This window comes from Gallus gallus, chromosome 1 (genome assembly GCF_016699485.2).
Source record: "Gallus gallus isolate bGalGal1 chromosome 1, bGalGal1.mat.broiler.GRCg7b, whole genome shotgun sequence".
NCBI classification, from domain to species: Eukaryota; Metazoa; Chordata; class Aves; order Galliformes; family Phasianidae; genus Gallus; species Gallus gallus.
Window position 1 is genome coordinate 103,705,805 of NC_052532.1, and position 27,714 is coordinate 103,733,518.

At 37.2% G+C, this 27,714-nt stretch overlaps 1 protein-coding gene across 1 annotated transcript; it reads left to right on the forward strand.

Annotated features, from left to right (window-relative positions):
• The first annotated feature begins 4,501 nt into the window (after positions 1-4,501).
• LOC124417503 lies at positions 4,502-27,714 on the forward strand. Its single transcript, XM_046905577.1, has 7 exons — positions 4,502-4,646; positions 19,201-19,370; positions 19,726-19,774; positions 20,623-20,670; positions 21,926-22,014; positions 25,106-25,222; positions 27,275-27,714. The coding sequence occupies exons 2-7, from the start codon at positions 19,221-19,223 to the stop codon at positions 27,356-27,358; spliced, it is 537 nt and encodes a 178-aa protein (XP_046761533.1). The 5' UTR covers positions 4,502-4,646; positions 19,201-19,220; the 3' UTR covers positions 27,359-27,714.

The following is a 27,714-nucleotide window of genomic DNA, read 5'->3' on the forward strand; positions in this document are numbered from 1 at the left end:
GGAGTGATGAATCCCAATTCATCACTGGAGGACCTGCAAGTCTGACCCTCCAGATCTTATTTTCTACCTGTTTTCCATGCTTGGCTCAGCACCTTCCCCACTGCTGCCTGTTCCAGGAAAAGCATGATTCTAGCATTTTATCTTTGGGTAAAAACATCTATTTTTGCCTCTGTTTCTGATGAGACTTTTTTCTTGTCACATTGTCCCAGGGCAGTGGGAGCAGGAGGCAGTGGAGAGCAGAGGTGACAGCATCTGCTGCAGATGTGCACCCAGCAATCACTTAATCAACCTGCCATCATGATGGGAACCAGCACACAATAGCACAATGTGCTATTTCCTTTCCTTTCCTTTCCTTTCCTTTCCTTTCCTTTCCTTTCCTTTCCTTTCCTTTCCTTTCCTTTCCTTTCCTTTCCTTTCCTTTCCTTTCCTTTCCTTTCCTTTCCTTTCCTTTCCTTTCCTTTCCTTTCCTTTCCTTTCCTTTCCTTTCCTTTCCTTTCCTTTCCTTTCCTTTCCTTTCCTTTCCTTTCCTTTCCTTTTCCTTTCCTTTCCTTTCCTTTCCTTTCCTTTCCTTTTTCTTTCTTCTATAATGAATGAATGAAGTAATAGACCAGCAAAATTGCTTCACACTTACAGTGTTCAGACTATCCTTTTAAATGTTAACTGTAGGTGTGTAGCATCTTGAAGCAACAAGAAGACAAAGTTGTAATGCAAATAGAGAAACCACTTTGCTCTATTACTAACACGGTATGTTATATAAAATTTTCCTTTGTGTATCTTTCCAGAATAAGGATCACATAAGTCAGTTTTGGCTTGAACTTCAAATGGGGAACACTGTGGATTCCAAAAACCTACTGTTACATCAGAAATGGAAACAGCACCACTTCTAATGACATCAAGCGCAGATTCATGTGGCAAATCTCTGCTGGGATTTCTCTTCCTCTTTCTCTAGCCAAACGACAATATAAATATGAGGAAAAGACTAAACTGTGAACTGATAGCATAGCACATAATTTATGAAAGTTTAAAGCAACTTGATTTACCATTTATGCTTTTGCTTCAACATTTGATGTTAGGACTCAGGATTCCTGTTATAGTTTTCTGTAATGATACAGTGTACCATAAGGCCTGCTTCCCATTAGTGACTGTTTTACTGAACTAAAAGATCAAAACAATCATCAGGCTCTGCTTTCAGGAGTTTGAGACTGCTATAATTCATCACTTTTCCATCCCTATTTGAAGAAGGATTGGCAGCTGTTATAATAAAATATGTATTCTTCAAAACACATATGTGAATTTATTCTCACTGTGCAATTGGAAGCATAAGGATGTCCTTTAGCAGAGAGCAAGACAGTGATCATCTTGATACAAGATTCTCCATCCTTCACCACTTTATTCTTTTGTGTCTGAAGTACTTACCGGCTTTTTTTTCAGTAGACTTTTAAGAGCTTTGTTGAGACTGCAAACAAAACTGAGATGTAAATGGAATGCCCTTGCAACAAAATCTCTACCACAGCTGAAACTACTTGGAATCATCCAAAGATGCAGCGGCATAATTTTATCAAAAATATTCTGAAAGGACTGAGAATGAAGCAGGGGTACATTTGGGTTACGTATGTGCTATTTCTGCAAAAATAGGGTAAGATGGTTGAGAAAAGATGAACAGAAAAAAAAAGCAATATCCTCTTTTCTGTAGTGTTTTTAATGGCATTCCTAAAAGAAAACCACTGAAGTAAGAATTACATCTGTATTTAAATTTTGAAAGATGAAGATAGACATACATTTAGATTTTGGAGGTCTCACTATCTAGTTATGTCTTACAGAATCTTGGAAAAAAAATGAGATGTTATAGCTTAAGATATGTGAGCTACTCACAAAGTTTCTCAGGTTTGACTTATTGAAGGAGTCAGAGATGCTATTTTTCAGAAAACTGTGCTCCAAATTTATTCATGAGCTTTGAAAATTCCACCCATCTTTTTCTGCTACACTACTAATATGGCTCTGAAGAAGCCAGTTTCTTCTCCTGTTTCTGTTCTCATTATTTTCAGTATTTTCAATATTAAATATTCTATTTCCTTGTATTCTTTAGATTGACTTAAAGTTCGGTCTTTCCAACTGCATCTCAGAACAGAGAAACCTTTTCCCTGAAATGAAGCTCTTCATACTTCAGCGTTGCTCACTTTTTTGTCCTGCCCTTTATAAAAGACTAATGAGATGGCTGAGTGATGTAGTTTGGCTGCCATTCAGCTGAACTCAGGGGCAGAGAGAGAGAGGGAGAGAGAGCAAGTGTTCCCAGATGAAAGGAAGAGAAAGAGCTCAAAGATTGTACAAATAATCATCATTAGTTTTGCTTCCTATCAGGAGCTGAATCCAAAAGCTGTTTCACTCAGGAGAATGAATGAAACTATGGAAGAAAGAGCCTCTCTGACACTTTCTTATGATAACTGAAATTTAATGTGAGTAATCTTGCTCGTCTCCAAGAAAATGAGGCCTGTAAGAGAGGTGCTGCTGTCCTGTAAAATAGATCCCAACAAACCATCTCTGTAAGTCCCTAATTTCAGATGAAGTTAGAGAAAAACTTCATCTGCATCCTTAGAACTGTCTCTGAGAAGCTGTAAAAATCTTTCAGTGAATGCTTTTCTTTACTTCCTTTGTATTCTGTGTTAGTTAACCTGGATAATGACTCACAAACATCTTCCTGTTATTCACTGCCATGACAACTACCAATTTCAGTAGCAGAACATCCATTTTGCTCACATACTTGTGAGGCTGGTATTCTCAAGTACAATACATTTTAAAAGATACATGTGCAAAATTAATGAGGAAAAAGTACTCCACACAAAGCCATTGTGTTGTAAGTCTAAAGCACAGACACATTTTGGCAAGCCAAGTGTTCCGGTTTGCTATCTAAGTAGGCCACATTTAAAAAGATTATCTTGAATATTTACAAAGGGCAACTAGATATAAGCGAATAAACTTCAATTTCAGGAAAAAAAGCAATGCTGACCACATAGATTTGGAATATGGCCAAAGACCTAAATGTCATGTTGCTCTCACTAGTCTGTAACCACCTGACCTTTATGAATACTGGGACAGCATAACCTCAGTAAGTCAGTGGAGCTCTGCCAGTTCCTAACATATCTGGCTCTCTGAATACTTTTCTTCTCTCGCAGCAACAGCAAAATTCAAGAACTTATTCCACATTTGACAAGAGGGAGGGAAAAAAACAAACATTCAACTTGTCAGAGCATCAAATCAAAGCATGAGCTCTTTGACTGCCGCCCCGACTGCTGGGGGCTGCTGAGGCCCTTCTTGTCCCTCTGTGCTGCCCAGCAGAAAGAGGAAGAGATGCCTCTGCTGCCTTCCATCCCCCTTCAGCTTTCTGTGCCTGGTGCTGAGCAAAGGTTGTGCCTGTATCCTGCCCTGTGCTGTCATGTTGCCAGGCTCCTCTGTAGACCTGAGGAGTGGGAAGACTCTCACACTGTGGGACAAAGCTGCTCCCACCGGGGAGAGTGGGGGGGATGCAGGAGTCACAAGGCAGACTCAAAAGTACCAAGAATGGAGAGGCACTTACTGGCTTTACTTTTTTATTGTTCTTTTAAATTGTATCATCCTTTTAAACTGTTTATTGTCCTGTCCTAAAAAAAAGTCCTAATAGAGTAGCTGGAATAGACCTTCATGCTGAAGTTCAGCCCTTCTTCCTGTCCAGACCAAAGTCTTTTGCTTCTTCAAAGGAACAACTGCTCCTGTAGCTTCTGTGATATTGCCTGCAGGACACAGAGAGCTCAGGGCTGTCCACACAGCAGCTCAGAGGACACCAATCCAAGTCCTGCTCCCCTCCTCAAGGCTCGCCTGGAGGCTGCAGGAAGTTCAGGACTATCTGCTGGGCTCTTCCTGTTGTTCCAGGGCAGCAGCTCAGAGGACATTAGTCCCAGTCCAAGTCCTTCCCTTTTCCTCAGAGCTCAGGAAAGAAGAGGTGAGAGGTCTTGCAGGAAGGACGAGGATGGGGGACAGGTGAGGGAGGAGGTAGGTAGGGAGCAGCAGCTGATGCTGGGGGTCCCTGGTGAACGGTGACATTTCAACACTGAGTTGGAAATTTATAGCCCCTGGTGTGCTGCCAACAGATGTGGTGATATCTCCAGGCAAGCATGATGTTATAGCACTTGCCTGCCCTAATGGAGGTGTATTCACCTCTACTGGTTCTTCCTCTGGAGGTAGATCTACCTCCACGGGCTTGATGTCACTTTCAGATGGATCAACTTCCATTGGCTCAGGTTTGCTGCTGCTCCCACAAAGCCTAAGAATCTCTGGTGGAGAAGGATTGGATCTATCCTCCTCCAGAAAGGAGGGAAGGAAAGCTCTATCTAAATTGCTTCTTATGCCAGAAAGCCACAAGATGCCAGTTGGTCAGCGACTGGTGTTTTGTTGTCAGGGTCAACACATTTGTAGTGGTTGGCAGGGTGGTAGCTTGTGACATCAGCCATGGCTCTGTGACACTAAGAACATCCCACAACATGGCTGTGTTGGGCCAACCATTCCCTGGGGTGCTTCAGGCCCAGCGCTGCCAGTGGGTGAGTGTAGTTGTTGTCCCACTGCTCTACCTGGTACGACCCCAACTCAAGCACTGAGTTCAGGTTGTGCGCCACAAGGTGAGAAGGACGTACAACTGTTAGCATCCAAAGGAGGGCTACAAAGACGGGGAAGGGTCTGGAGGGAAAGGTGTGTGAGGAGCATTTGAGGTCCCTTGGTTTGTTTAGCCCAAAGAAGGGGAGGCCTCATGGTGGCCTGCAGGTCCCTCATGGTGGCCCTGCCTCATCCTGGCCACAGAGGACAGTAATATAAGAGTGCTAAAAAACGTTTGAAGAAAAGGGGCCCCTGACATACAGAACTCCATGCACCCAATGAAACATTATCTGGTGAACATCTGTTTACTCTATTTTTCATCCATCCTTTGTGAGTCACTTATTTTCTGTGAACCCATCTCTATAATCACATTTCTTTAAATCACATTCAGAATATTAGAAGTACTTACACTGCTTATGTGAGCAATCAGAGGGCATAAACAAATCTACTATAGGATTCATCTGTAGGCTGGTTTGAGCCACCAAGAAAAAAGGGAGGATGCTACAGAAAGCAATGTTTGTGATTTCATAGCTTAACTCCATCTCACTTACTGGTACCTTTCTGAAAGTTTGATCTAAAATAAAAGGAAGCTAAAATCATGCTATTTTTTGTTACATTGCCTCCTGATGTACAATGGCAGGGCATGAATACCAGCTTTTTAATAGCAACATTTGGATTCGGAAATGTTTTACTACTCTGAGTATGTGAGAGCTTCTTTATTTTCTTGCACCGCTGCTAGCCTGTAGTTTATTAGCACATACCAAACTCAGTTCTAGTCCTGTTTTCTATTGTTCTGCAGAGCTGTGCAGTTACACAATTACAAAATAGCTTCTAAATCCCAATATAGGTTTTATAAATCATTATAGTGTTGTAGAGTTAAATTTTTCTTTACATAATACTTCAAGTAATATAAACAATTTCTAAATTGTGTGGAGGAATGTCATGTGGTGTATACTCTGTAAGTATCCAACAAATAAAATGCCCACAAAAAATTCTAGACTACCTGATACTAAGGACAGAAGACTCCAGGATTATTCAGTGAGATCAATAAATTGTTTCTGAGGACTTTAATTATTTCAGAGTAGGGTGTTAAGAGAGATTAGTTGATACTTTAACTGCCATACCTGAACATTCAGAAATAAGTTGTAAATTTTTAGCATCATTTTAATTCTGCAATTTGAATTTCCAAGGTTGATGGAAGAATCTGGAAAGAGAAATATTCATTTCCATAGGGAGCACTTGAGACATCATCCCTCCTGTATTACTCTTTTGTTACAGAAAACAGGACACCTCTAGCTCATACTCTACAGGATAGAGAGTCTCAAATCTTTTTACCAATTAAGAACAGCAGAACAAAAATTCACCTATATGAGAAAGAATGGGTCACAAAGAATAGATACTAAGGAAGTCATAGAGCAAATTATGCTCAGAGTAATACTAATGTTTAAATCCTGGAAATTCAACTATTTTTTGATTGAGGTAACACAGGTCTTGGCGCTTGGGAAAAGTTGGGAGTATTTCTTCATTAAATGTCTTTGTTATTTATTATTTCAAATAATGATATTTCACACAAAGCTAAGATATAAGCTGCTTAATGAAAAAAAAGGAATGTATGAAGTTTTTTTCTACTGGAGCTCCAAACAAGAGTTGGTCTCTAGCATTAACACGGTTTCAGACAGAAGTTTTGTAATGAAAACAGACTGTTCACTGTAAATAAATTTTCAGAATGCTCTGAGAAATTTAGTCCACAACTGTTCAACAAAATCTTAAACAGGTTGTCCCTCCATATCCACTTGATGGCATTGATGAATTTGAGTCCAGCTCTTCCATTGCACTTGAAATGATTTCTCATGGCACTCATGAACCCAGGTTGAGATGTTACAGAACCTTAGCAAGTGAGAGGACAACACCAAAATGGAGAACAGAACTGATAAGCTTAATTAAAGAGGTGTTACTCTGAAGCACTGAGGCAAACTATGGGAATGGTCCAAGAGGAGCCCCATAAAATTTAACAACAGGAAATGTGAAATCCTACACTTTTCCCTGTGAAGGTAGGCTAGGGGACTGAGTTTGTTTGGCCTTGAGAAGACATGGCTTTGTATCTGCAGGACAATATCAGGCATTTATTGAGGTTTGTGGCACAAAAACAAGAAACAGAAGACATAAATTGAAGCAAGAGTGGTTCAAGTAGAACACAGAAAAACTTTTTCACTGTTATGACAGAAATATGGTGGAGCAGGTTGTCCAGGGAGTCTGCAGGCTCCATCCTTCCAATTTTTGAGGCCTGCCCAAAGAAAGCCCTGAACAGCCTGGTCTGATCCCTGAGCTGGACCTGCTCTGGGCAGGCAGTTGGACCAGAGACTTTCTGAGGTCTTTTCCTGCCTAAGTGACTGTGGCTCTGCGATTAGATTGCTTTGAACTACATTCTAATAAGAAACACACCATTATATTAGTTCATGCTTCCTAGACTGGAAATTTTATCTTGACTTGCAAGAATTTATTTTATCCTTTCAAGAGTGATGGAGTTCAGCCAACACAGCTTAATTTTTTTGCCTAAATATTTAACCATGCTTGTGAACCAAATGCAACACCATAACCCACCATACCAAGAGTCCTATGGACAAGCAAAAAATTACTTGTAACGCATATGGACAAAGGAAAAAAAAAGTGTATTTGAATAGTGATATCCTTGGCAGCAAAACCCTTAAAATCTCTATGTTAAGTATTAATGTAATCGATTATTCAAATTTAAAAAAAAAAAATTTACTTGCAGTTTGCTCAAAATAATGACTCCATAATAATGCCTGAAATATATCCAAACTCACAAAGCCAGATCAGCCTCCAAGCATTCAGATACATAAGCATGACTGAAGGTAAGTCCCACTAAAACCAAAGGATTTACTTACATTTCACTGCTGTTACATACACCACATTTCAAGAACTAGTACTTAATCAGTTATCAACACTCTCTTTCTAGCTGCAAAAACATAAGCAATTCAAAGGGACTGATTAATCACTGTCATGGTTCAAAAGTTTAGGAGGTATGATTAGACATTTCCTGCATTTAACTCAACAACAGCAAAAGTGAGATTCTCTTCATATGAAACAAACATGGCCATCCTCCACAGAAAATATACCACATGCGAAAGAGATAATTTATTACACTTCACAATAGGTCTCTTTCTTTCATGAAAGAAAAATAATCCACATTTTTCCCACATATTTTCTCTTTCAAAATCCATATTTCATCTGGTCTAGATAGGCAAAATAAACATGTGGAAAGATACATGAAAGAGAAGCTAGATATAGGCTTGGAGGAGCTTATACTCCTTTATTTGGTGAGAGATTGATGGCAATGGTTAAATGTTTGGTGGTACCATAATCTTTTAATAGCATAATTCCAATAAATATTTCATGACAAGAGGATCACCATAGATGATCTGCAACCAAATACAAGCTTTTGCCTTTTTATCAACGATGTGCCTGTTACAGTTAGGTACTTGAAATATAATTTTGAAAAGAAATGTTTGCATTGTTTAAACTGAACTATGAATTAAGCAAAAAATCTTTAAAAATTTTAGATCCACTGGAAAAAGGTCTCATCAAAGAAAATGTAGTGTCAGTCTCAGAAAACTTCAGATAAACCTAATAGCTTAGTAACTGCTACTGTAAAATTTTTCCTTTGTCCTAGAAATCGAAGGTCAGTGGAATGCAGGGAATGTAACACATCAGACTATGCATGTCATGAAGCACCAGCTAGCTGAAAATGGCAGGAGGAAAGTCACCCTTTACTTCAAGACTGTGTTTTAGGTGGCAGGCAGAATATGTAGCTGGTTACCACTAGTGTCTAGGAAAGCATAATATGCCACATATGGTTCTGGTAACAAAACTTAGCAGCTTCTTTCCCTTCATCTAAAGACAATACAGTGCACCTTGCATTGTAGAAGCCTTTTTTAACTCTAACCACTACAATTTGAACCACCGCTGATGTCTTGGGTAGATTGTCCTAGACTTATTTATAACTTCAGAAGATAGAGTGGCCATCAATGTTTACAGGGTTTTCAGACATCCTTTCTTTAGCCTAAGGATGGTCAAAACAGAGATTGTGATTCATGTGCCTCTGGATTTTCCTGCTCACCCTCATCAGATTTGGAAGGCAGTGACGCTCCTGTAGGAGGGATGGGGCAGACAGGAGGTCAAATCCCCTCCACACCTTACCAGGCTCCTGTGCTGCCTCCTACTGCTAGAGAAGGAAAAACAACTCCTAAAAAATAGTTCTAGGTACTTCTCCTCCTTTACCATACCTAGGTTTACCATACGTAGGAGATGATCACGGACTTTTCTTTGATGAGATTCTGACTATGTAACTCCAATAAACCAGATTTCCAAAACATAAGCTGCTTAGAACAATGTCCATGGTAGAGGATGCAATCCAGTGCTCAGTTGTCATTAACCTCTTTCCACAGTTTGTTAGAATAAATTTCAGAAGAGAACTCAGGGACTCTTATATCGAAAAGGAATGTGTATTCTGACATAAATGGCAAAGTTTATGAGAAAAACAGAATACCTGGCACAATAAAGTAAGATGCCAGTAAGGTACGTGAGCCTTTCCAAGTTCTTGTAAATTGAAGTAATTCAGAGCAATGCTTTAAACTGATTCTGTAAGAAATTCATAGAGTTTTTGTTATTATGTGTTCCTGGATGTAAGAACTGTACTCCTAATCAGAGTTTTTTAATTTCAACTTAGTGCGAAGCGTCCCAAACATAGGTCTAGGAAAACACTGAGTTTCTACTTGAGGAAAGTAGAAGAGTCACGCAAAAGGGTGTACTACTGCCACTTCTGAATGAAGTACTAACTAGCTTACCTTTACTAGGCAAAATGTGGGAGGAAACTCTACATGGGAGCAGTACTTTCTACAGCTCACCATGTTTTTTGTTGAAAAACAAAAAGATTGCCATAGATCTTTACCCCAGCACTGTTTGTCTTTTGCATTAATTTTATTTGCAATGCATAAACTTATTAAACACTCTAAAAGCATTACTTTACTCCTTAGTAGATTATTTTTTTCTTAAATATACCTGCAAATCTGTAGTCACTTTGTTAATACAGTATAAAGCAGAGCACACATTATCCTGCTTAATAGTTTTTAGCAGGTAATAGTTATAAGACACTTTTCTTTACACTCTGAAAATACAGTATACAAAAATACCATTCAAATTACCAGGTATATATTCTACTTTAGTAAACAACAAAATATTTTTTTTCTGTTTTATATTATTTTAATATATTTATGCTTTATTCAGAAACTAAAAAATTCTCAGTTGGCTGTATAAATTTGAAGTGAGAATCAAAAAAACAAAAGACAACACAAGGTTACAGATAATTCAGGATTGGTTTTTGATGCCAATTTTCCTCAGTTATTGTACTTTCTCTTCCAAATGTTTCTTTTTTTTTTTTTTTCTATCCTGGTAGAAACATTCTTGTATTTGTCTTTGCCAGAACACTAGCAGTTCTGTGTACAAGCCAATATATTTTTTTCTTCTGGGTTTCTCCTTTGCTTTGAGGCTTCTCTCATCATCTTTGTCTTTATTAGCAGTAATTTCAGATCTGCACTGCACTTCTGTAAGAAACCCCCCAACTGCTTGTTTTAACAATATGCTGGTTTGGCTCAAAGGGAAATTTTGTTGTGTGTCATTCCTTTCAGAAAATAAACACACAAACAAACAAACAAACAAAAACTAGAGGGGGTAACTCTCTATATTAGCATTTTAGTTGGACACTGAGTACAGTTATGAAGCAAATCCCCAATTACCATGCTTTCATTCACTTTGTAGAGGATCTGTAGATCACATGAAGTGTATTCCTTTCAGATGAGAAGAGATGGCAAGACATGCTCCAGGAACACATCACATACATTTGTTTACCCACTACCTGCAATTAATGAGACTAGACCAGAGCTAAGACAAAACAACTGGCACACACCAACAGAGATAGCATATGATTAATATAACTGATAGGTTCTGCAGGACCACAGTAATTGCTCATAGGCATGGCCTAATCTAGAAGATTCATTCTGTCTGCACTAAATGTACTGTAAATTCAGACATCAGTCTTCAAGCCAATAATCAGTCCTTTAGACAGCCCCAAATCACATGCATAGTGGAAACATTTGGTCAAAGGAAATGAACTGAATCAAACTGACACAAATCAAACTTGAGATAAATACAGTGCAGATGTAGGGGATGGCCCTCAACTGCACAGATTTTGCTGTAATCTACTGACTTGCTGCTACTGAAAATTACTTGCTGGTAGTATGGCCCATGCCCTTCTAACACAATTGTCTGAGCTAACTAGAACTTCAGGATACTTTTCTTTGCAAGATTGTTTTAGTAAGCTACACTTCTGTGTCTAATAGCTCCAAATTCCAAGTAATAACACATTGGAGTAAGTTATTGTATGTACCCATAAATGTAAATGGCAGCAAGCAATGGCATGTTTTCCTATTGTGGTGCAATGGCAGCTGAAGTTACCAGTTACTACCTTGAGTATTCCCCTTCTGTATTCTTTCAGGGCAATACCCTCCCATTGGAGACTATTTTACCTTGCTTCTTTACTGCATCTAGAAACTTCTAGCTATTAGGGCATGAAAGGAAGGAAAAGTATTTGGTTTATATCAGTCAGATTTTATACATACGTCTTTACCTTCTTATTTACTTTCATTCCTTATTTGTTTTTCCAGACTTTTTTTTTTTTGCCTCAGCCATCACTTATGCCATACAACCTACGACAAATTATTTGCACATTAATGGTTTTGATTTCTTTCTAAAATGTTTACTTGAATTCTTGCTACAGAAGTACTGAATAAAGCAGAGTAAATGAATAATTCTCCCTATTTAACGTGCAAGCAAATGGCAAAGGGTGTAAAGAGGGAGCAAAAATATATCTATCCACACACCCTGACTTACCAGTTTTAATGGGCAGCCATCCTTCCCCAAAGGCTAATATACATCGCTTTAGCCTTTTTGAAGCCCCAAAGGCTAACATGCATCAATTTTTTTTTTTTTTTAACTGCACCACTTTTGCTTCACCATTAATTTAAAATATTAACCCATAAGATTAAGTTCCCCAACATGCCAAGAAGGGCAGGTAAGCTTTATTTAAAATATCCATATGCATACAAGTGCTGACTCTCCACCACAAATTGCCTTGTGACCAGAGAGTATCTTAGTGATGCGCAGGGTGTGTCTACCCACCACTACTTCAGGTTAATTCTAGTTAGCTCCACAAGAGATATGAAAAGCACCTTGTGCTCGTCTTCAGTCACTATTTCTGCTACCAAATTTATTTATCATGCTAATGAAATCAGCATTTTTGCTAAGGGAATTCTGGCAGTGATTTATGTACACTACTAAGAATACTTGAGTTAATTTAATAGCAATAGCAAGAACGGCAAGGCTAATATTTGTATTGGCACTAAACCATAATCAGTCAAAGACAGGGCATCACACTGCTCAACACAAGAACAAGTCTCTCGTAAGCCATATGACAGATAGCTTCCATAAAAAAATCATCAGAAACTCATGTAGATTGTTCCATCTCACCGAGGACCAAACACTAAACACCTGCAGCTTGGATGGCTGTCAGGACTGAGCACATTCCATCATTTAGGGCACAGACAGGAACTTGCTAGAAAAACTCTTCATCCTGGCAATCATGGAGTTGCAGAGACTGAAGTAGAGTATAGCTCTACTGTGCTGCTAACAAAACCTGAACCAAACAATTGCCATGTCTCTATATATCACATCTCTGTGCTGTATCACTGTATGCTGTGCCTCTATGCCACGTCTTGCACATGATATGGAAAATGAGGCTGTCTAACACTACTTGATATGTTGGATAGGGAGCTATTTGGTACAACTCATTCTGTTGCATTCTTCCTGATCTTCATCCCACCAAGCCTACTCTTCCTTTCTCACATTTTGTGCCTGAGTGGTGAGCCTGGTCAAGAGTCAGTAGCCTGCATTCTCTAGCAACAAAACTGAATTCAGTTTTAAGAAGCTGAATGGAGGTTTTTAATTCAAGTCTCCTGGACTTCTTGTGTACGTTAGTAGTTGAGGTAATATGAAAGGAGAAAACATTGCCAAAAATTTCCAGGAAGATCAAAAAAAAAAAAAAAATCACATTCTTTACAGTGAATTTACTGCTTATTGCTGTAATTTAGTCTAATTTACTCTATATCTCCATTTTGAGGCTCAGCAAGTTACAACAGCTCTAAACCACATAGCTATGAACAGGCATCAGCATGAACAAACATGGCCATATGCACAAACACCCATATAAGCAAATCTGTATGGTAAATCCAACCCTCTCACATCACCCCATTCATTGTCCCCTTTCTGCACTGATTTGCTCTCTACCATCCTCCCTAGAACTTTTCCCACTAATGTGGGACAAAGAAGACTCCAGTCTACTCTGATGTACTCCACGCTCTCCTGTCCAGTGGGCCTGGCAACTCTAATACAGCCCCAGGGAGTGAGGATGCTAGAGACCCAGGATAAAAAGCAGGCACCATGCCAGCACTCACCAGAGGGAGCTGAGTAAATGCTAGGATACAGATAGACATTGCTACTAAGAAGACAGAAAACATCAGTGCATGTCTCAATGAAAGAGTTGTAACAAGATCTCGTACATACTGTCGTGTCAAACATTGGCTCCATGTTCATGTTTGGCTCCATTTCCATGTTCAGCTATGAAAATATTGCACATGAACAGCCTGAAATACTGCATGAGTGCTCTGAGGCCTGCAGACTAGACTTAACTTCAGGTATTATAACTCACATGTTCAACTTTATACATAATTTAAATAAGTAAGGTGAAAGTTATGCCTGAGTGTAGTCAAGGCCTTGCATGTACTAAGCTACTAAAGAAACCATCTCAAAATTACAGAGGCATTATTGACTGTATCAGAAGTACATGAAATGTTCTCAGTTCTTATCATCTGTTATAAACATTTCAATTGTTTCCAAACATTTTTCATTGCAAAACTAGTGATGTTAATGTAAAATTTTCCAAATGAAAAAGGTTCATAAGTAGTTTTCAGGAACATTAGGTGAAGCTGCCCACTTGCATGATGCCAGAAATATCTGAAGAGCCAATTAAAGGATGCATTTCAGGAAAGGTATGCATATCATCCAGGGTACTGCAAAAGTTTACAGTGTGGTGGAAGTGCTCATGACAGATAATAGATTTCAACTCATTTGATCAAAGGGACTTCAGAAAAAAAAAAAAACAACACAGAATAGAGTTATTAAAAAGAATAGTAGATATTCTTTATTACACTCTTTCAGCGGTGTCTTGGAAAATGTAGGCATTTAGAAAAAAATTGTCATTTTTTTTTTTGTCTAGTGTTTGTTTCATGTGATCACTTGTGGGTCAGGTGCAGAGAACATCTCATTTTACACATGTCCTTGCATAAGAGTTTTGGCCTTGGAGCACCTGTTAGAGCTAGTTTTTCTCCTGGACTCAAACTCTCTCAGCTGTTAGTAATTAGAAAAAACAAAGCAGAACTACCACATGGATGCAGGCCCTGAGAGACAAGAATGCCAAAGAAAGCAGCACAGATTTTACAAGGATGCATGTCATATTTTTCCCTTGGCAGTACAACCATAGAACACCTGGTTGAACGCCAGCTACTCCAAGAGTCAAGCAAACAGCAAAGTGTTAGAGGTCTAAGCTTTGATCAGAAAGGATAGCACCTAGATGCAAGCCATAATTCTTTAAAGCAACTGTGTTTACAAAAGTGGATACAGAAATTCTATAGGAAAAGATGTGTTTAAAATTTTTGATTGAGTGAAGCAGGGTAGTTTTCTAGACCCTTCTAAACTTGCAATAGTATTTATTTTATTTACTGTTGTTCTTGTATGCTATCTCATCGAGCTATTCTTTATTTGTAGTCTTTAAATGCTTTATAAACCATTTTTAGCTAATGAAATTAATACATCTGTAGAGGACTATTTGTTTTAATACATATTTAATAGTTTCTGCACTGAAGAGATATCATCTGTATGCAATCATAAGATTTACTTACTAGAGCACATTTTCTCTGGTAATATTTACGAAACTTTACATTTGGCTTTTATCAGTAAGTTTCTGTCCAATTAGTATCTATTTCAATGGGAAAAATAAGTGTGCTGATCTTAACAGGAAAAGTAAACCAATCGTACAGCACATTATATATAAAATACCTAAAAGTCACCGAGAGAATATCTTAAGTTACTTGTGCCACCTATAAACTTCTACCAGAGAATTTCATAGAGGAGCATACTATATACCTTCAATGTAACAGAGAGGGTGTTTTTAATAAATCAAATGCAAATGTTAAAATAGTTTAGGAAAACGATTAATAATGTTATTTTGTGAGACTAACTCACAATTTTAAAGGAGAAAATTGATAACATCTCTATTTTTAGATTTCAGAATTAAGATACTCGCATCTGGGGAAATTTTAAGCAGTACTTTAAGCAGCATGTCTTTTAGAGAGCTTCCAGAATCATCTTTTGCTTTTCCACTCCAAGAAAATTAATTAGAAACTGTTAATGAAAAAAAGATGGCTGCTGGTGTGGCACCTTCAGATGGTCTTTTTTAAAAAATAGCATTAACAACAACAAAAAAAACCCCTTGTACTCCAATCATTTTTTTTTTCTATTGCTATTGACATAAAATCGTTATTAAAACACAAGCATCTGATGTTGAATTCCCCACCAGATAAACGGCAATCACAGAGTACACTGTGCTTACTTTCTGTGGCCTAGTTTTTCAGAGGTCTGAGATATTCCTATGCAATACTAGTGGTCCACTGTACACACCTTAGAGAGCTAAGAGTCTTCAAAGAGTTTTGAGTGCCATAAATTAACTAATCTAACTTATCGTCCAGATAGTCCCACTAGTGCTAGGCCAGTTTTCCCCTCTCAGCCTCTATCTGTTTGTGGGATGAACTCGCTTGAACTGACAGAATCAGTCAACACTGCATTGTCAGCTCAAAAGCACATTGTTGTAGAAAATTAAATGGAACAAAAATGAGCAGTGTTACCATGTGATGATGGTAAATCTCATATTTTAACTAGTGAAGCTATAAACCCACTACAGATAAAAGTTACAACTTCGGGATGAGTAAAGAAATCTTGGTTAATGAGTAGGGATCATAACAATATGCAGAATGTTTGAATTATTCTAATGCTAAGACATGTTTATACGTCCAGACCTGGCTGATCAGTGAATAATGAGATATCAGTGGAATCACTGCCTTCAGAGGATGCCCATCAGCTGGGAAAGCATTGTTTCCCTTGGAAGGCCTGGTACTGTCCTGGTACTTGGAAGGCTGGTGTTAACCTCACAGGACGTGGTGCTGTGCTTTTCTGATAGCACTTTTTTTGTGATTCCTGTTTGTCTCTCCCCTCTGACCATGGAGCAGTTAATGTCTAAGATATGGCAGCAGGAGAATGAAACAGCAGGGTCAGACAGGAGGGAATCATGGAAGTGATGCTGTTTAAGCTATCCATTATGTCATTTCTAAAGTCTGGATGTCAAAAGCTCAGGGATGAAGGGGTGCTTTTGTACTAGAGGTCATTTGTAAAGGTTTCAAGAAATCTTTGTTTTGACTACTGTTGCAGAGGAGGAAAAGAGAACAGAAATAAGCACTAAAAACAATTTAACAAGGTGACAATAAGTGATGGCATGGAGAATGGCTAGGAGCCTGATGACCTTATCACTTAAGCAGCAAGTCCTACCCTACTTACAGTCAGATCTAATACTTTTCTAAAACAAGCACTGGAAAGAGATGAAAGAGATGATATATCTCTACAAAGGTTTAGCAGGTTAAGAGACAGAAAGCAGCCTTCTACATGGGAATAATCTAAACAAAGGAGATTAAGAGGTTACAGCAGCTCTTTGAGAGAAGGCAACAATTCCCCAGTTGGCACTACATTAAAATGATTTTAATCATTCTAATGGAGGAGATGGATGCTTTGAGGAAGAAAAATTCCATAGCGGTACTTTTAGGAGGGGAATTAATCTGCATTTCTTAAGCAAAAAGCCTCTTTTTCATATTTTTAAAACACATTAAAAAAGAAAAATTAGTCCAGTATAAAATGGAGACTATGAATAATTCCAGTTTCTTTAAGAAAGAGATGGAGAAAGGAAGACAGACAGAAATTTCTGCTTCATTACAGAATGAGGTATTGTTCAGAGGTGTTTGGATTTCTCTTTGATTATTTGTTTGTTTTTCTGTTTTTTTTAAATTAATTTTTATTTTAGCAAGATGGAAAGGAGTATTTTGTTTAACATCCACTTTTCAACAGGTATTTTATGAAAACCTCATCCTTAATGTTTTCACCCAGAGCTCACATTACCAATGTTAGAAGCAAATGGCCTTGCATTTACCTGTTGCTATGATTTCACTATCCAAAGACAGTTAAAGATCCAGTCCAATGAGTTGGAACTGTTTCACACAGGAAGAATATATGAAGCATCACCATTTCTCAAGGCTTTTTTTCTACCAGATGACATGCTATCATACACAAGGCTCAGCCCCTATCATCAGAATCAAGCCATGTGTGTTATTGCCAAATAATTGGCTTCAAATACGTAGTAATATTATGCATTTCAAAGGCACAATAAAAATAGAAATGCAAAGACCAACCAAATGAACTGTGAGGCACAGGAATGTGCTATTTCTACTCAGGCCCCTTTCCTTTCCCACTCTAGAAACTGTTTTTCCTCTCTGTTTTCTCCTGGATAATGGCCAGCTTGCAGGCCCCCAGATCAACAACTGAGGCCCTTCCACTCTAGGGCAGCTGTTAACATTGCCTAGCTTGATCTCCTCAAAAAAACAAAAGTGCTTAGACCAACAGGGTTGTGGACCACCCTGCCTCAGAAATATCATGCATATATTTATTTTTCAGATTCGCTTTTACCTTAGTGGAACACTAAATTCAGAAGCTTCTACATTCATAGGAGATAGACACTGAGAGTCAAAGTCCAGGATTGTCCAGTAGTTCATTTCATCAAAGCATTTCAAGGATCACTTCGGGTTTTAAAAGCACTTAATCACATTTGCAATAAAACTTTGTTATTACTGCAGATTAACTTGGAATCTTGTAGCACTAAATAATAAATAAAAACATCTGAAGAACAGGTGACTCCTTTCTGCCCTGGTATATATGGCAATTGTATAGACCTGAATTCTGCCTCTTTCTCCTTTGGCTGCATAAATCTCAGGAGGTCATAAAGGAATAAGAAACTTGCCAAAATGGAGTTCAGAGCATTGTGTTTCTTGCAAGATGTACAGCAGAGACTTTTGTTGCAGCGTGACACTGCTCTCAAAAATGTCAGTTTCTACTATGCTGTCCTGTGTAGATTCCAATTCAGGGCACAACATGATCTGTAGTGATGTGGCATATCCCCTCATTTCAGAACAATCAGCATAGACCCAGGAAGCCTACTGTTAATAATACCCTCAGCCAGCAGCAGAAATAGCCCCTTATATGGACTCTGCGTATGTTTGAGTGAGCCCTACATTTGAAAGTTAGTTTTTTCTTTTACTTTTTTCTTTTTTCTTTAATATTTGTAAGAACTTTAATGCCTACCTGGCATTTTGAAAAGGAGTCTATTTTAACCATTTCAGTTCATAGCTCATCATTTCTATATAACAGGACCTTCTGAAACAAAACAGTTAACAAGATACAAACAAATTCTTATTTTCCTTCCTGTTTCTTCCTCCATCTTTCTCACTATAACATTTCATTCTGCATTTAATATTTTACTGCTCTTTGCACAACGGTAAGCAAGTGACTTCAGTAATCCATGTCTAGCTTTTTATCTCAATTATAGTAACGTTCTGAGTCAAGACACAGGCATGGCCAGTGGTTTGCTCTGTATCTCACAGGTTGAGGGTGTTATCAGAACTGATGTTGCTTGCCAGTCTAGTTAAATAAAACTTGCTGGGTGAAAATAAACTGAAAACATGGTCACAGATAGAGATAAACATATATTTTCTGTCTGGGTCTAAATGTGAATGACTAAATAGTGTGGCAGATGTACTGAAGTATGGACCATGGATGGCTGGCCTGGTCATATGGTAAATGCAGTGTGTTGCTGAGAGGAAACAATGGTAGACCTTGGCCTTCAGGGTACCTGCTGAATGCACCTTTTCTTCCCTTAGCCAATTTGCTAGCATCTTGCACCTCCATCAGTACAGCAGAAAATGTACATTTCCAGAGACAGCTTTTCTCAAAAGTACTTTATTGTAGCACACACTTGAATGTGCTATCAGTCATTGCTCTGCTGTTGATTTTTGTTGAAAACAGCAGATTTTTACTGGTACCAGGGCAGCACTATTACAGCAGTTCTAAGGGAGTGTTGGTGCTGTCTCTCTATGGCCAAGATTGCACATCCTACTTCCAAAGTTTTTCTGAGTTGGTGGTATGATAATAGCTTCCATATTCACTTAAATTAGCTTAAATAACTTTACCAAGAAAAAGATAGAACAAGAAAAAGGGAAAACTTCTGTAAATGCATAACAGATGCACCAGTGCATGATGGGATGAACACAGAACAGACTTGGACCTGTCATCACTTTCCTCACAGTCGCATTCTTCCTGTGGTTCATGTGGCCTACACCTGTGATATACTGGCAGCAAGGCATGAGAGGCTCCCAGGTTCAAAGCAAAGGCTCATACCTTTGTTCCTGCCTGTAAGTCATTTTGCTTTTAACCTTTTCCCTCTCTGTCATCAGTGTTCTCTTTCACATGTAGCTGCTCAGACTATATACCAAGACATTTTTCATGTTTTGTGTATGCACGTGTTTCTTTTATTTAGTATAGAGGATACTCATCAAAGCATGATATAGATAGTAGAGCTAAAAGTTACATAAAAAATAATATAAAAACTATACTACACTATAAAAAAATATAGCAAGTTAAATAGGTTTAAGCATGCAGACTCTTGACTGTCTCTGAACTTTTGCTGTGTTTCCTGAGTATAGATTTGACTTTAACATGTTATGAAAAATCAAAATTTCATTCTAATTTCTTTATTTCTTTCCCCAGCAACACCAAAGGATTCTTCAGTTGGAACTGGTAACAGCCTGGAGTAAGGGTCAGTAATACATCTCAAGGGTTTTTTGAATTGGGAGAGAAGTGTAAAACTGACTGCACAGTAAGAGAGGTGGAGGCCCTCATTTATCAAAGGCTCATTTATGCAAAATTGCACTGATGTACAATGACCCATCATTGCCAGATGTTAAAATCTATCATTTGCATTAACAGGCCTTGCTTATAATCGAAAGGCTTACTTTGAAATTGCCATTCAAGAGCCGTAGGTCCCAATAAGCTAGTGGAAAAAAATAAAAATAAAAAAATACAAAGAACAAATGGCAAGAAATCTATTTGACTAGACCAGATAGATTTCTTTGACTTAAGATTTAGCATCCTTTCTGTTTCCAGCTACATATAGTGAAATGTTGATTTGTAGCTGGAAGTTGAAGTGTGAGTGAAAAATATCTATACTTGTTCTGATGCTTTCCATGTTGGTTTTTACATTTGTACAGCACTGCTAGAAATAAAGCCCATATGTAGTTACAGTGGTATTCTGTGCATTTTGGTGCACTTTAGAGTATGCATTTCTGCTCTTAAACATTTCTGTGTCTCTGACACAAATGCTACTACACATCAGGACAAAAGCTTCCCAGACAAAGTAAAAACAAAGTAAATTGTAAACTATACACTTGATATGCTTTTAGAAATTCTGCATAATTTTAGTAGCATCCCGGAGTGAAGACATTTGATTTGACCTATCCACTCTTGACTTTTGGAAATTGGCTTTAAATACACCCTCTTTTTTAAAAATAATCTGATTATTTCATGCTCTTGTGACAGTATGTTTTCTAATTTTATCTATCCTGTGTCTGCTCTGTAACTGTCTTTAATGATCTCCCTTCATCCCAGGCCTCCCAGCTCTAGCTGGTATATGGCAAGTCAGGGCCAGAATTCCAGGTAATTAAAAAGCATTTTTCCTAAAGCAATATTGGAGCCTGATAAAAACAGTGGCCAGCATTGTGACAAAACATGCAGTTTTAGTTGACACTGAACAGAAAGTCAGTTTTTAGTAGCAATTTTATAAATCTCTCGGTGACTTTGCTGAATCTGTAGTTAAGACTTAGTTACTCTCAAAACACATTTATTTATTTTCTTTCCAGTTATGAAACAAACATGAGCTTCACAGCCCATGAACTGGTCACCTGCACATTCTACACTGAAATCAAGCCTGCCCTCAGCTCTGATGGGACAAAAATCAGGACTCTGTTGCCAGTTGTATTTGATATGCTTAATAGAAAGACATACAGATTTATACCATCCTCAAAATATCACACAGCCTCTGAAAAATAAATAAATAAATAAATAAATAAATAAAATTGAAAACTGTAAGGCGTGGTAGTGTGGAACATAGGGAGATAAACCTTCCCCAGAGATGAGATGGAGGAATTCACTTTTCCTCATGATGTCAGTGATAAGAAGTGATCCCATCATTCCCTTCTTTTCCACCTCTTCACAAAGTGCCATGAAGGAAGAAAAAAGTTTTGAAGCATCTCTGATAAAAAGGTTAGATGATACCAGACCCAGGAGAGAATCACGTAAGTTCTTGTTGTCATTTATAGCTGCACTCCTTCTTCCTCTAGGACATCACACTCAGATGGCATCAAGAATTTCGAAGTTTCCATGGGTTTTGCAACATAATGAGCATATTCTCTTTGGGCATCATATACATCCCATCAAATTCATTAAAAAAAAAAAAATTCTTTTTTCCAAAAATCAGCCCAATATTGAAAAAAAAATCATACCACAATAGTATTTTAATGAGTTAGTAAAGCTGGCACAGACCTTAGAAATGTAAAACTTGCTTAGTCTTGACCATTTTTATAAAGGCTGAGGAGTCTTGATGGTAAAGTTATTCAATAATCAATATTTCCTTTGTTTTTCTTTTTTAAAATGAGTTGAAAAATATTTTTTTTCAATTTAAAATTATTTTTTAATTTAGTTAACACCAGAAAAAAAATGAAAGAAACTTTGAAAGTTTAAAAAATAAGCAATATCTCTTAAAATGGTCTTAACTGACCCCACTCAAAAATAGCAGATGAACAGTTTATAGCTCTGAAAATTTTTATCATGTAGAAAAACTATTGTTATCATGTAGAAAAACGACTTCTTATCATCTTCTACATCTTATCATTTTCTACATCTTATCATGCAGAAAAACGACTACAGATGATGGTGGTCCTTTTCAGACATAAACAACTAAAGGAAGATAATTACTGTTTGTTTTCAGGACAAATACAGTTTGTAAGTTTTAATTTTATAGATGATTTGAGATTTTCTGCAGAATGGGGATCTAGCCTACGTTTTATTAAAGGAAGTAATAAACTGTTTGTTGATGGCAATGCAATTGAGTCAGATTGAAATATTTATAGGAGACCCTGAGATGTCCCTTAAAAAAATTGCATTAATTCCATATATTTTTCACAGAAACAAATATGGAAAAGAACTATGAAAAACAAGAAAGGACATGGGCATTCACATAAGCCTGAGGAAATTCAAATTAACTTATGACAAATATGAATATTTTTACTCCTTTACACACAGTATTTTATCTGAATGATAAGGCATGTGTTAATAGATTATTTTCTGTGGCTTACATTTGCATTCTTAGTCAATTATCCATCATTATGAAGTGAAAATTATGAATACTTGGAAAACTGTTCTCTAGAATTACCACATAAAGAGGTCATCTGTTCCCCCCCCACCCCCCCACCCCCCCCAATATTTGTCTATTTTACTTTTTTCTTTCTTTTTTCTCCAGAGCATTCAGCAAGTTCCCCTTATCAGTAGATGTGGGGGAAAAAAAGTCACTCAGTGAGTGTAAAGTGACATAAAAGCTTGCCTACATCAATAATTTCTAGTAAAAACATGACTCGTTTTAGAAGCCAAAGTAGACTGGAGGTAGCAATTGTTTCCTTCTTCTTTGACATAATGCCCTATGTAAATGGTTCTATTAGTGATACTAAAGCCTTTGATCCGACTTAAATAACTAATGACTCATGTTAGTATTCATGTTATGCATTATCTTCAAATAACAACAGCAAAGAGAGTCTCCGTCTCTGAATCAGTGTGAAATTCTTACCATGATAATATAATCACTTTTCTAATAGCCATGTTCTGAGCAGCAAGTTTGCTTTGAAGAATCAAGTATTATAGACAATCACAATAATATAAAAAAAATGTAAGTTTTCTTAAAAAGAAAGAAAAAGGCTAAGAATAAGAGAAATAAGTAAAATAACAGATATTCTAATGAATGCTGTTCTAATTGTAAGTGCTGGCAAGCTAAACACTTTTACATACATACGCTTCTTGGACATACATGCACACCCGGTGATCTAAGTTGATGCCTCTAAACAATTTTAAAGTGGAATATCTTTGAAGAGTAAATAATATTTCAATGATGGGACAGATAAATAGAGGTTCAATCACATAGAAAATACTCAATTCAAGTTTATAAGACTTGGAGGAAAATTTGTCCAAAATTGATGCTTTGGTTCAAATTTAACTTGGAGGACAAGGAATATGATGTGGTTGACATAATTTCTCTAATTTAAACCCTTCACAGCGATTTGTAGGTCAGGCAAAGCATTCTGTTAGGTACTACATACAATTAGGGAAAGAAAAATACAATTTTTTGCTGTTTTTATTTTCTCTTAATTCCAATGGATGTATGAACTGCCTTTTCTCCCACAAATTAGAATTTTAAAGCTATTTTATATCTCTCTACTAGATGGGGTTTTCAGGACATCTTCTCTGTCCTAGGCTAAATAGGAACATTTTCTTACAGTACAAAGATAAGAAGCTGGATGTATGCTTGGTTTATAAAAGGAGTTCTTCATCCAATTCCAGAGTGCAAAATGATAAAAAGGCCAGGTAACGTTAAACCTTCAGGTCATATAATATACTCCAAATTCAAGATATATGAAAGCCTATAAGAAAGAAACATATTAAATTCAAAATTTCCTATGATAAGATCACAACATCTTATCATAGGAAAATCACACTTCTGGTATCAGCTTCTCTTTTCTCCCAGGCAAGTGTGGAATATCACTTGCCATTCAAACATTTGATAAAAAGTAAAACAATATTTTCTAAACATAACTTTGCAGCAACTCTTTGATCAATTTTACTTCATGCATGGGAAGATCCCACATAAGGAGGGGGCTCATACATGGAACAGCCGTGGACAAAGAGAAGATTGGACACTCACCACTATCCTACATTTTATTGCATACAGAATATGGAGGATTGAGTTTATCCTCTTTATCTCCAAAATAGACAATACTCCAAAAGCACACCTTAAAGATGGTATCTTTTTTTCCCATTTCCCTGTCTTCCTTTATGTCTCCTCTTCCTCGTCAGAGTTCCTTCTCTACTCTTTTCCCATTCATTAGGTAAAATAATTTGGATGACCACAGTCACAATATCATACTTTCAGTACGATATATAACGTTTGGATATATTCTAGCAGAACCTTCAATGCTTCATTTTATCGCCTGTAAGAAACTCCATTAGACCCACACTTGATACCTTGTAGAAAAAGATTTGACATTTGCCTTTCCAAACTGGAAGGTAAGGCACCTTACAGTATTAAACACACATGGTGTGTTAATAGCAACAGCAGAAAATCTAGCTGTGTAAAAAAGTATGGTTTAAAGTGCAAATAGATTTAATATCTTTAATATTAAATTCCCAATCCCCCTTTTAGTAAAGAAAAATCTGTGAGAGTCATACACTACAGTTATTATTGAAATTTATTATATTATTAAATATTTATATTTATAGACATGGACAAAAATCTCATTAAGCATAACATTGATGTGATAATAAAATTCATAAAAATATTGCCCTTTTTTTCCTGATTAGTTCTCATACACTTTTCTCAATAGTCTCTTTAATTTGTTCTGCAGTGGTGACATGGGCATAAATGAAAAAAATCCAAAACATCTGTTAGTTTTATAATATATTTAAAATTAATTTTTATTTGCCTTCTGAAAAACATCCTGGAAACTTGTAGGTGCTGAAACCCAGATATTTGGCACACAGCTGAATCAGATGCAGGTGGAAATTAGCAGTATGTGTTTTCCTAAAATGAATATTTACTGTCTTATAATTGCAAACAGCTAAGTCTTAATAAAGAAGGGTTCACTCTTCTGAGTAGATATTTACGTTACACTTAAACATGAAACTGGCAACTTTAGGGCTTTACTAAGATAAAAGCACCCAAAGATTTCTGAAAAAAAATAATGGTTTTGGTGCTTACACAACATGAGCATTTGCCCATACTTTTTTACTTGAGATTCTCTCTTAGCTTTTATGGTTGTGCCTTTGACAGCTTCCAAGAGCTACCTGTGGCCAGAAATCACAACATACATCCCATGTGAGGAGCTATGGTCACTGTGAGCAGGCAGCAGTAGGGATGTGTCAGATAATCCAGCATCCCATTGAACAGGTAGGCTGCTCTTAACTGAGTCACATTCACCAACACTGTCAGCCTTCCTTCCATAATCTTGTATCTGAGCTCCCCAACAGCCTCACCACCATTAGAACTCTCAAGCTGGTCCTGAGTTGGTGAGTCACCATCAAGTGAAAGGCCTCCCATGGGCTGCTCTTCAGAAATATAAAGCATAAACCTATCTTCCTTTGCATAAAGTTATTTTTCTTTTTAAATGCATTGTGCAAGAATCTAACGTATGCCCTTGTATTATGAGAAATCTAAAGAGGCAGTATAAATACTGAACATCAACGAAAACATCGGGAAATGGAGTACAAAAAAAAAGATTCAGAAAAGATCTGGCACTAACAGTACTGGCCTGTAGTGGCATCATACCTATTAAAAACTGATGTCAGTCTGTGCGAACAAAATGTACTGCAAAACTTGTGTTTGCTTATATTTGAGGCAAACATGTCTTGGACTAAATGGAAAGCTGTGAATCTGACGTACAAAGATTATCCCTGCTGATAACAGAAGCACTCAGAAACATCACTGGTTGTCTGAGACATGAGAAGAAGCAGAACTATAGTCAGAGAGTACAGCTGGAATACTTGGCAGTGCTTTTCCAGTTTCACTGCACTACAACCTGCTGCTGTTACATAAGAAAATGTCAGTTTTTCCTTCCTATCCAGCAATAGAAAAGAAAAGAAAAAAAAAAGAAGTTGGTTGAAAAAGCCAGGATTGCTAAAGAGGCACAGGCACTAAAATTGTGCAATCAGTTTTAAATGAAATACAGCACTTGAAAGAAAAACTCTGTTGTATGTGGTACACACAAAGAAAATGGTGTAACAGAATGTTTGAAATGAGCTTTCTCCAGCATTTAGCAATAAAAGAATTTCAAAACAATAGAATAGTAGACAAGAAAACAGAAAAAAAGTAAACATATCCAAAATTAAAGATTGTTATTGAAGTGACAAGTCCTGAATTTGAGGTAAACCGTCATGTACCCCAGGCAGAGACCAACTGATACTAAATCCGCTGCTCTAAAGGGCAATGTACTGGGCAGAGATGCTGAGAAAAGACTAATTTGATTGACCATTTGCTTTTTCTCTCTCACAGAATGTACAAAGAATGTGAATTCTGCACTTCTGCTATAAGTACCTGTACCTATGTAACAAGAATAATATGGGGTGGAGCTTCTCATTACAGCTGGGCAGAGATTTTTCTACATGCTGTGGAGTGGGGTAAATGGTGGCCAAGGGCTGAAAGCATGTTAACAGCCATGAGCTTATTGCCTTTTCTTTTATTTACCTTTGGATCCAATGAGCTAAACTACCCACTGGAAAACCAGATCATTTGTCAGCAATGTTAATCTGTGAAAGTTATTAAATATCAAATGCAGTAATTGTTAAAGGAGGTCAGATGGCTCTGATTTTAGCAATGCAAGCCCTAATGATCTTTTATTTTTCTGCCATTTTCCGTGTAAATTATAAGCTATGTGAGTTTTAATGTCTGGTTCATCTATAAAGTTGAAAACTGTACTGTCAAATGAAATAAAAGTTTGTACTAGATTAACAAGAATGAGGTTAAATAGTGAATTTCAGAAACAGAATACTGGATTTTTTGGAACCAGGTTTTATTGAAGCACCTGGAAGCACTCAAGAATCAAGCAAGACTTTACAAATCATTTCAGAAATTGAACTTTTAATTCATTTAAAATTTCAAATTAGCTCATCTGTATACCTCGAAATTTAGCACTGTTTAAATATTCATACCTGAACAGTGAAAAATATCCCTATTTAACAACAATAGATCTGAAGTTTGTAATTCTGAATATAATCAAGAAAACAAGAACAGAATTGTAATTTAATATAGCTTAACTAAATCACTCAGATGCTATACGTATTAAAGAAGTGATTCAGTTTTACATTAAGCAAAAGTATCACTTCTTCATATTTGACATTTTCAGGCTGAACAGCTTAACTTAAAATCTATTTTAAAAAATGCACTTATTCTTTTCACATCTGGGTAGAATTCTCAAGGAATATTCCACGGTACTTTGTTTCACAGCTGTGCTTTGGGACACCTTGGCACACGAGGCAACAAGAAAGAGACAGCAGCTATTACGACCAGGCTTCATCACTCCAGTTCTGAAACCATCTTCAGCAGCATTTCAGAGACGAATGGCCTTGTCAGTTCATATTTTAGGAAACCACGTGGCAGGTTCATATAAATAGGTAGAGCTGCTTCAAGCAATAAGGATTTCCTTCATCCGTCACTTAGAAGTTGCAAAGACTGATCTGAAGGCCGCAGAAAGGAAGAGGATGCAATTTTGTTGTAAAGAGACCACAGGAAGAAAAATGTTCAGACTAAAAATTCAGATTGAGATTTTGATCACCTGACAGATGAATGTGAAGCTAGTGGCAGCTAGTGTTTCATGTAAATGTTGTTCGTGATTTTCAATGTTCAATCTCTGAAATGAAATTAAAAGGAAGAACATATTATTAAAA